Source organism: Crinia signifera, chromosome 4, assembly GCF_055691185.1.
Source record: "Crinia signifera chromosome 4, ASM5569118v1, whole genome shotgun sequence".
Classification (NCBI taxonomy): domain Eukaryota; kingdom Metazoa; phylum Chordata; class Amphibia; order Anura; family Myobatrachidae; genus Crinia; species Crinia signifera.
In genome coordinates, this window is record NC_139220.1 from 182,403,036 (window position 1) to 182,414,336 (window position 11,301).

At 42.1% G+C, this 11,301-nt stretch overlaps 1 protein-coding gene across 2 annotated transcripts in view; it reads right to left on the minus strand.

Annotated features, from left to right (window-relative positions):
* Positions 1 to 11,073, minus strand: part of PRPF18 (pre-mRNA processing factor 18) — a 37,906-nt gene extending 26,833 nt beyond the window's left edge. Inside the window, exons 1-4 of one of the 2 annotated variants that reach the window (XM_083183115.1) lie at positions 10,878 to 11,073; positions 9,985 to 10,062; positions 9,862 to 9,888; positions 3,995 to 4,120 (exon numbers count right to left, since the gene is read on the minus strand). In XM_083183115.1, the coding sequence (XP_083039241.1) occupies positions 3,995 to 4,120; positions 9,862 to 9,888; positions 9,985 to 10,062; positions 10,878 to 10,943 (297 nt within the window). In that variant the 5' untranslated portion in view covers positions 10,944 to 11,073. The remainder of the gene's footprint in view (positions 1 to 3,994; positions 4,121 to 9,861; positions 9,889 to 9,984; positions 10,063 to 10,877) is intronic. The other variant, XM_083183116.1, reaches the window with a different exon arrangement.
* Between the last annotated feature and the right edge of the window lie 228 nt (positions 11,074 to 11,301).

Sequence of the window (11,301 nt, forward strand, 5' to 3'; positions counted from 1 at the left end):
CGAACATGAGACAAGAACATACAGATAACATGAATAATAATATACAATTTTGAGAAAAATAGTGAAAATATATTGTAGAAGTCTGAGAAGAGGACTAAATTGCCTCTATCTTAAGTAACACAAGAATAACAATATAATTATGTGAGAAATTCCTTTCAGACTAAGCACGTCTTCACTTGACCAACAATTGGTTAACACATCAAAGCATCAAAATAAATATCATATTTTGTAGAATGTGAGGCTCACTGTCAAACAGCACACATTTATCTAATGAATGTGCTTGCACTTAAAATTAGCTGCAGAGTGGTAATAAATATGAAAATAAGGACAGAAATGAAATACCTGAGCTGTGTGTACTCGCGGGGTGGCTGCTATCTGTGCTTACGGTGGCAGTCAGATATTCGCACAGTTGAGCGGACTCAGCGAGTGTCACAGGTACGGAGGTGGAGCAAAAGATATAGTTATATAAGTAAGATAAGTGTATAGGAGATAACTGGAGTATTTCTCGTAATTGACATTTCAGTGTTATTTCCTATCAAGGACCATAGATCAGCAACACAGTTCAAAAAAGCCACCCGGCTAATAGGTCCACTAAATCCAGGGTGACCCCTCACCAGTTTGGACCTGCTCTGGGACCAAGATAACATAGGGCAATATACCCCCTTTTTTGAGACAATACAGACTTGCATTTCTTTGAAAAAATCTCCTTTTCGTTTACCACCTTTTGCATGGTACAATAGGGATCTACAAGTTTAAACAATAGTACCGCAGTGCAATCTATACTTCTTTCTGCAATTCACCACCCAGGCATACTGCTCAACCAGGGTTCACTGTGTCTGTGGACATACACACTGGACAGTAGCGTATGCCTGGGACTTATAGTGAAGGTGCTCTCTTTACTGACCCCCTTCCATCAGGGTTCTCTCATCACCAGTGGACCCATCACCTGACTCTGCGCTGTCTCTGTATAACAGAGCCAGGTTGGTCGCCTCTGGAGACAGCAGAAACCCCCTTTTGCTCCACCTCCGTACCTGTGACACTCGCTGAGTCCACTCAACTGTGCGAATATCTGACTGCCACCGTAAGCACAGATAGCAGCCACCCCGCGAGTACACACAGCTCAGGTATTTCATTTCTGTCCTTATTTTCATATTTATTACCACTCTGCAGCTAATTTTAAGTGCAAGCACATTCATTAGATAAATGTGTGCTGTTTGACAGTGAGCCTCACATTCTACAAAATATGATATTTATTTTGATGCTTTGATGTGTTAACCAATTGTTGGTCAAGTGAAGACGTGCTTAGTCTGAAAGGAATTTCTCACATAATTATATTGTTATTCTTGTGTTACTTAAGATAGAGGCAATTTAGTCCTCTTCTCAGACTTCTACAATATATTTTCACTATTTTTCTCAAAATTGTATATTATTATTCATGTTATCTGTATGTTCTTGTCTCATGTTCGTTATTTGATCCACTCAAAGGATCAATTTTAGTAATAATAAAGTTGACATTTTAGACTGTTACACAGACTTTAGAAGGTTGTGCCCCACCCGGGAGTTTCTTTTCTGATATTCTCTCTTGAGTATCAACCCTTTTCAATTGTACTTACCTTACTCCCTGGGAGCACCTCCTCAACAACACCATATATTTTGATTTATACGTTGATTGGAGAATACCTTCTAACCCCATAACAAATTAGTCCTGTGCCCTTGGCCATCATCCCTTTCCCCTTTTCCCTAAGTTACAGCATAATGATGATGTAAATGAAAAAATATGGATAAAAATTGCATATGCTGCTATCTAAATAATTACATTTGACCTTTCAACACAGGATATTGCTGGGGTTCATAGCTCAACTCAGAGTAGACCTGGGTCGCTAGATCCTGCTTGGTACTAGGGTTATCTCCAGGATTGGACCTTGGTTGCTCTTGAGGTCCTCAAGACATGACCCACCTAAAGTAGATTATTGGCGGGTACAGTTGCGCCGGGAGATGACATCATCTCCATGTTTCAACTAAAACACTAGCTTCAGCTTGTGTTCAGTATATAGGGGCCAAAGCAGGTTAAAACCGAAGCTTATGTCTGAAATTGTGAAAAGTTATTACTTTTTAACCCATGTTTCACTGTTTGAAATGTGAATATAAAGAGCATTTTTATTGAACTTAAGAATGTACATTTTAAAACATCTTGTTTTTGAAGTGACAGACTATTATCTCTCTCTTTTTATATGTAATGTGGAACAATATTGCTTGTTTCATACTGCATATCAAAGAAGGAGTGTTGATAACTGTGCACAAGATTTCCATTTATGGATTTAGAACCTTCTTTTCAACAGGAAATACTGTACACCCTTCTCTAGTCTGTAACAAGCAACCAGCCATTAGCAGTGTGATGTTGCGATTCAGTGGACTGGCCTAAGGAGTTGCAGTTGGCTAGCAAACTTACAGGGACAACGCTCATGGGCCCTGAATGCATATTTTGTACAAAACAGTTATCCATCATACACTTCCCCTAACATAATCCAAGAGCGTGGCCTATTCGGTGGACACAGCAACGTCACCCTGAGTGATTGATTGGAGACTGAGACCGAGAGCGGCAAAAATTCAGCGTGAGAGGCTGTTTGAGACGGAGTATCTCTTCATACCGTGTCCTGTGAACTCGGCCGTTCCAGTATTTCACCCCAAGCTTGGCAAGCTGATATACCTTAACCCACATGTATGTGAGCATATATTGTTAGTAAAGGAACTGTATTTTACCTTGCTCATGGTGCGCTTCTTTTTTTGCATACAATTACTACGTTGGACCCTGGTAGAGTCCTGGAGATTAGCTGCACACTACGTGGGAGACACCAATATTCATTTTGGAGCCTGATGTGTACCGCTTACACTCCTGCGACCATATAGAATGGACTCACCCCATAGGAGGTCACACAGATTTGGGACACCGGAGTGCCGGAGAAGATATGGTGTGTGCATGTGTATGTATGTATATATGTGTTATAATATATGCCTTTGCACTCTTTGGCTGGAGGTAGTGTGCAGCATATATATCATCTGGTGCTCTCAGTGCTGGCGATACATGGTCGGCGCAGCAGCCCAAAGTCTGCAGCCGCCGCTGGACGGTAAGTATATAGTATCTGCAGCTTCTATTTTCCTTCTTTTCTGTGCCAGCCCCTTTCATATGCCAAGCTCTTTGCCATTTTCCACCCTATACTAAACCCTTTGCATTTTTCCTATGCCAGCCCCCTGCCTTTTCCAGGCAGGGGGCTGTTAATTAGTTAAAAGTATTTACACAAATAGAGACACACCCATGAGCAGACCACCGAAACAGAACACTGGTCATGCCCCCCACATTATTAGGTGCTGGCCACAACCCCTATTATTGCGCATAATAGGCCCGTGGTAAATTTCAGCTCCAGGCCCATTTAGACCTTAATCTGGCACTGCTCTCCACAGAAGAATGCTGTAGCTCTGACAATTGCTCAGTTTAGACAGTCACCCAGCTCTAGGTAGAGTCCTGGTGTTTCCTGTCTCTGATTTCTACAGACAATTCCTTTGACATGCACGGTCAAGTGTGGGACCTTATAAAGACATGTGTGTACCTTTCCAAACAGCTGAATTTACCACAGGTGGACTCTAAATAAGCTTTAGGAACATTTTAAGGATGCTCAGTGGAAACAAGGTGCACCTGCGCTCAATTTGTAGCTCCATGGAAAAGGCTGCGATTACTTACGTACATGTGATTTCTTCGGTTTTTTTTTTTTACAAAACTTGCAAAATCTTTTCATGTGGTCATTATGGGGCATTGTGTGTAGAATTTTGAGGGAAAATTTTAATTTATTTAATTTTGGAAGAAGGCTGTAACATAACAAAATGTGGAAAAAGAGAAGCGCTGTGAATACTTTCTGGATGCACTGTATATGGAAGGATAAATGTACAGTATTTGCTATATAGAAATAGGACTCTCACAGCAATATATCAGAAAGCTCACCTCTTGCCTGGAGAGAGTCATAGGCAATTTCTCTTCTGCAAGCTCTAACTCTAACACAGGGTTGCTTGATGATGATGATGATGATGATGAGGACGAAGGCTTCTCTTCCTCTTCTGGCTTCTGCACCTAGTCGTTCAAGAGGCAAATATATAAAAAGAGTAAAGACGTAAGGAAAACCAGCTTTTTTTTTTTTTGCTCGCACAACAAATCAACATGCACAAACCTAAATACACACAGAAGCCAAAGTCAGTGTAAGAAAGTACGCATAATAAATAGCGCTTTCTGTAAAAATAGGATTTTTGGTCACTTACCGTTGAATGCAATTCTCTTAAGGCCGCTGGGGACACTGGACCATTGGAATGCAGGTTGGGACTAGAAATGGCACTAAAGCTGTGTACACACGGGGGCGATAGGGGCTAAAAATCGCTGGAAATATGGTCGCTGGCGACCATATTGCCAGCGACTGGAGTGCGCACCAGCGGTAAATCGTGCGCGCTCCCGTTTTTTAGCCCCCTTATGATTGCAAGCTCCTGCGACCAGCTGATTACCTCTGCTGCTCCCCCGGCAGAGGTTCCCATTCATCGGTGACCATCTCTGGTCGCTGTTGAAAAGGAGAAACTGAGCAATATATTGCTCAGCAATATATTGCAGAGCAATATATCTCCCCCCGTGTGTGCAGGGCTTTAATGTAAACTGCAGCTGTAAATGTAAACCCTTCCTCCTGCAACCCCATGATTCCAGTACTTTTTTAAAAAGAGTCTGGTAAGGGGTAGCAGTAAGCCAGTGAACTTAGAATATAACAAACCAGTAGGAAAAAAAGACTGTTAAAAAATCAACACCTCACACAACTGAGCATGAGGAAGGGATCTGCTTATTAGATAAGGAATTAACAGTAAGTAACCAAAAATCCTATTAGCTCTGCCAGGAATGCTGGGGGACACTGGACCAGCTGCCCCCCCAGGTGAAGGGAACACTCAGTCTGCATGACCAGAGGATAATTCACTCAAGTGTGTGACACTGGAGGAAAAAAACCTGAAAAGGAGTAATCCTGTTGCAGAGGAACAGGTAGGATGATGCCACTGCCCTATTGGAATGTGTTGATGTCGGCCGCCCTGCACTAGAAAAGGCCTGAGCAATGACTGAGTGAAATTGAAAAAGAAAAAGGTATCTGTGCAGAGAACTGTGTACAGCCACAAAGCTCACACTGCGGCTAGTAGAGCCAGGTTATCCCTGTTCTGGATATACTTCAAAAGGACAAAATTTCATTGTTATAGTGCAGTGGTTCCCAACCCTGGTCCTCAAGTACCCCCAACAGTGCATGTTTTGCAGGTCTCCAAAATAATTAGCTCCACCTGTGGATCTTTTAAAATGTGACTGAATAATGAGTGCACCTGCCGGGTGACCTGGAAAACATGCACTGTTGGGGGTACTTGAAGACCGGGGTTGGGAACCACTGTTATAGAGTAAAAAAACTGAAAAAGCCTTGGGATAGAACATTGAAATCTCACTGTCTGTCAGGAACAAAAATTTTGTAATGTATGGAAGTAAATGACAAATCATTTACTTCCAAATGCTGGAAAACGGACAAAAATTATTGTTCAGAAAAATTTGTTAAATCAAATGGATTCTTTGTTCCCACCAGATAGATTGGACAAATAAATCTTAGGTGTGTATCCATCCTAACTCCTGGAAAACGAGAAAAAGGAACACGTCCAGCTGAGACCAGAGCCATAGGGAAGGCTAGCACCTTAGTTAGAAACAGAAGATTTGTTGAAGTGAAAAATAGAAAGTAATCAGGTTGGAGAACGGACAGGACCAGGCTAAGATTCACCAAAGCGACTGGTGGACAACACCCTGTAAAAGGGTACGATCGTCCACAAGAAGGGCCCTTCGAATGAAAGGGACAGGACCAAAATCTGAGGTCAAAGCTACAAAGAAAGAGAAAAGAAACAAATATAAACATGGACTGCAAAGTAGAGCTCCTAATATATGCCCTACTCCATAGATAACTACAGAAGGCTGAAATCGTTTAGGCACTTACGTTTAAAGCTACAGTTTACATTAAGTGCCATCTCCAGCCCCAGCCTGGGACCAGGGTGGTGGGTGGCAGAGGGAGCAGGGTGGGTTTTATACTTACCGATTCCCGCGGGCGACGGTCACGTGCGGAAGCTTTCAGTCCCCCTCCTCCGGCAGTCACTCCCCGGCGCCAGCAATGTACGTAATTCAGCGCATTGTCGCTGGGGGAGCATCACATGGTTTCCCTGCTCCCTGAAACTAAACAAAGTACCCCTTATTCTAATCTAATCAGCCCCCCCCCCCCACGTTCGCACCGGTGACCGATGTTTTGCGTCTGCGCATGTGCAGATGCAGGGTGGGAGCGGGCACAGTTAACTACATGTTCGCCATCCCGCTCCCACCTAGCAGTGCAGGCTGTAGGAGTGGGGCAGCGGCAGGGGGCGCAGCCAATGGGAACGCTCATAGTTTCATGGGCTTTCCCAGGCAAATAGCACGGTGACATGGGCGCGGGCAGCGGACGTCAGTAATGTCAGCTGCCAGCCTGCTTCCCGCACAGGGCGCTCGCAAATCAGAGACACCATAGAGGTGTCTCAGATCTGCAAGCGTTGGAGAATTCATTCGATGGTCGCTGACCATCAAATGATTTGTCCACAGCAACCAAGGCTGCGAATGGATGATAATGCAAATAATCCATTTGCAGCCGTGCAGGGGCTTGCGGCGTTCGAGGGGGGATGGGGCGGGTGGCCATGCGGGTGGGGGACTCACAAGGCTTTGAATTTCACAGTCAACCAGAATAAGGGCCTTAGTGCGCGAAGGCAGTCTTGCAAACTATTATTGACTGCATTACAAAGCTGTGTGATACAATGGCAGGTATTCAATGGTTGTACTGGGGGGAGGCAGCGAATCCTGTGTAGGATTCGCTGAACGTTCGCCCCAATTCTCCCTGTAGGAAGATTGCTGGGCAGCCTCCTGTCTGCTCTATTCAACTCGCCAGGGGCTCTCTGTCCCTGGCGCCGAATTTTAACCCCCCCAGCGAATGCTGCCAGGGAGCTGGGGGACGGCTGTAGGCAGGGAGATAGAAGCCTCCCTGCCTGCGCCGGACACTGTGGGGGTGAAGGAGGGCTGTGGGGGACACAGGGAGAGCCCCCCAGAGCTGGCAGGGGGCTGAGCTAGGGAGCCGCTACACACTGGTCCCGATCGTGCATATGTAATGATCGGGATCAGTGTGCAGTGAATATATGAATATTAATAAGCGGCTCCCGACTCGGCCCCCTGCTGGTGAATGTGTAAAAAATAATATATATTGTTTAAAAATAAAAAATAAATAGAATTAAAATATATTCATGTGCTGCAAGCACATGAATAAAAATAGCATGCCCCTTCACAGAAAAAAAAATCTGATTTTTTTTGACACCAAAATAAAAATCGCTTTATTTTCAAAGAACACATTCCAGTTCACCAAAAAAAGATGACGAATGTAAAATGGAGAATCCGGGGGAAAAAAAAAATCACTGGAGAAAGCAGTGGAATACACTCTCGGCGAATTCCACTAAAAACCCCATTGCAAACCACTGGCGAATCGCGGAGAATCACAAACAGAGAATCGCCAGACATTCACTCTTTATTTGCAGAGAATTGTGTCCATTGAATAGGGCGAATTGTTTTTCCTGTGAGAAAATTCCCTGTAAACCCAGGGAATTGCCTGATTCCCCAGAAAATATGGTGAGTCAGAGGCATTGAATACTGGCCAATATGGGAATCTTCCTAAATTAAGCTGGTTTAGAAGAAAAGCTGGGTATTTTTCCATTTGAGTGCTTTCTATTTTTAATACTGCTGAAGATATAAAAGGTGATTTGACCACGTGGGCTTTCTATTGGAAGGAGACAGTGCATCAAGAGCCAGTGTTGCACAGATATAAAATGCAGAGAGATAAAAATGGAGAGAAGAGTGTCCAAACTCAAATCTAAATTACAGTGTAAAAATAAAGCTGCCCAGTATTTGTGGACTACATGCAAAAGCAGCCAGTATTTACCCTGCATGCAAAGAATAAATGTATTTGGACCCCTTGCATTGCAACATGGTCTCTTCAGGTTCAAAGTACAGTAATTTTTGATTATGCTCTGCTCCTAACTCAGAACCAGGTCTAAAATCTGGAGAAGGGCGAGGTCTTTGCATTTGATGACCTTTTCAATGTTTCTTTTGATAGATGTTTCTTTTGATAGATGCACAGTCATATTTAAGTAAGCATACTCATAACAGGGGAAACACTGTCATTTTCATAATTTTCCATACACGTGGACTCAGGATTGGGAATGTTAAAGTATTTGGACGTTGTATACAAAGCTGGAAATTTACTAAAGATTCTAAAAATAAAAAAGGTGATGTTGCAATAGCAACCAGATTCTATCATTTCTTTATTGCGTCCTAGAAAATTATAGACAGAGGGGGGTATTCAATTGGTGCCAATTTTTCATTTAGGCTTCCTACCATTTTTTAGTTGGAATTTGGATTCACCCTGTTCAATTAAAGTTCTGATTTTTCACCTAGGTGAAAAACACCTGGGTTGGTGAATTAGCCACCGATCCTAGTGTTTTTGCCCATTTTCACCAATTTATTACCGATAAAAAAAAGGTAAAAAGGCCGAAAAAATGGGTGAAACGCCCACAACTAAATACAACAGGGTTGAAATAGTCCTGTTGTTTCACCCAGCCTAAAAAGGAACTAAATTAATACCCCCAGAACCTGACTAGTTTCTATGGGCAACATCACATCTTTCACTTTTAGAAGCTATAGGAAATTTACCATGAATTTGGGGCCCATGTTTTAAAACCTACAAATTGACACCCAATTATTATTATTATTTTTTTTAAATCAGACTGCAGCTAAGATGTTAAAGTAGCCCATTTGTAAATGAATGTATGCATTACGTAGGTCTGCAATCTCCTTTATAGTTATACCCATGCTTTCTCGACAGAAAGCAATCATGTTCTTTTAAGATGATTACCTACATTCTCCTGAACAAACTTTCAAAATAATGTTTGCTTTGATGTTTTGAAAAGTCTATAGAGAAAACCACAATCTCCCAGAGACTGAATGATATGTATCAAGTATGCCAATAAAGATATGTATCAAGTATGCTTCCTCATATCTTATTAACTCCCTTCTCTTCACCCACAATACAAACATTACACATAGTATACAGTAATCATTATGTTTCATTGTATACCCAATTCATTCATTGCTTGATGAGTTGTATGATGATATTTTCCCCATCTGATGTGTTGCACATATGGGAAATCCATTATACAATGCAATGCACTATTACTACTACAAGGATATACTGTACACAGTATATTGTCACAACTTATCAGCAATCACAAGATCAGTCCGGTGTGTAGCTCTATTATTGTTTTCAGTTACTATTTGTAATTAGCGTGTATTGTTTACATCCCATTATGGGTAAATATTCTGACCTTTGACACTTAAATTAAGATTGGTCAGAGTTTACCTTGAAAACACTGCAGAGGACTGTGAGGTGGTCTACCGCATCAAGCACTGCATAGGTCAGTGACATATCACTATCTTATGTTCATTAGGCATCTCGAATAAATAATAAATCTGTTGAAATGTTTTCTTAGTAGACAGATCCAGTGTCCAAGTAAATAAAACCAGACACATCAAGCCATTTCATGCTCAGCTCCTTAAGCCAAATGACAGCACACTGGTGACAGCAGTCATTTTCAAAATGGTTTTTGTACTACACTGCTTTAGCCAAAACTTAAAAATCACAAACCATTTGGAAAATGTGCTTGAAAGTAAAACATGCAATCCCATTCTTGGATTATTCCTACCTTTTGTGTTGTCATCTCATTTATAGGCTAATAGTTGTGATAGATCGAATAAAGAGAAAGTGTTAGATTAAAAAGAATCACATGAGAACATGGAAGTTGAAAGAACAAAGGAAAATATTGTACCTTGCACCCACATCTTTCAAGGTAAGCCTCCCTCTCTTTTTCAGCAAGTTCACTGCGTTTGAAATACTTCTTACTTTCCTGAAACAATAACAAATATCATTTAAAAACCACAAAGCAGCTCTAGTACTTAGAAAGCAGATATATTGTTAGAACCATTTTAAACATACAAAAAGTTCTGTAACATAATTAAACTTCTACTTTGAAGTAGGTGAACGTGAAAAGAAATGATTATGTACTGACTACTTCATTGCTTATTTAAGTTTAACTAGCTGAAGTGCCTGGTTTCAACTGAGAAAAGATTTGCTGGGCAGAACACTTTGGTTATGGCTGTAAACGCTTGTACTGCCTGCTATTGTTTTGTCAAGTTACAAGCTTTGCATTATCATCCCAACGTTGTGTTACTACATAGGAAACGTTTCCTAGATGGCGCGTACTAACCAGAGCTGTTTCATGCAGTCACTTTATCAAGGCCCATCTATTTCTCGGACTGACCCAATCAAGATCCGGGAGGATTACACCACCATATAAAGGTGACAATGTCTATCTATTTGGCAGTAACATAATACAGAAAGGCATAGCCATAGACAACTTTGTTCCTCACATGGGAATTCTCAAGCTCTGCATAGGCAGAAAGGCCAACCTAGAACAGTGAATAGATGTACTGTAATGCCTACTTTAATATTTCTAGCTTAACTTTCACGTTTTAGTGAAACCTTAGGCAGCATATGGCTCTGCAGTTGCTGGTGGACTACAAGCTTCAGCATGCCGAAATATCTAACGTTATGGCTGGCACTGCTTGGGTGGGCTGTAATCTACAATGTAGACCATATTGCTAGTGCTGTGGGGTCAGTAACACATCCAGCAGTGCCTGCGGTTACAGGACAGATGCTCACTCCAACCAGCTCCTTCTCCTCTAGCTGCTTTCTCTTCCTCGCTATCTCCGCTCTCAATACATCCATGACTATGACAGAGCCGCTGCGGTTGCTGGATAGCGATCCACCATGCCACGGTAGCCACTAGATCCCCTTCACCGGCTGCTGCTTCCTGTATACAGAGCAGGAAAGGTCTTCCCTCACTACCCAGCTGCCACCGCGAGCAGCCTACTTCCGGTTATACACCATAACAAAATCGAACCTCTGAGTCCTCCTGTTGCTATGGTTTCCTTGCAACGCCTCTTCGTCAAACACTGCTCTGCAGCCAACATGACAGGCGTGTTTCACCAATACACATATTAATTGAAATACATTATTTTCGTAGAGTTTTAGATCAACTGTGTACGATAACGTTAACACTAATGGGAGGTATTCCATATTTCTA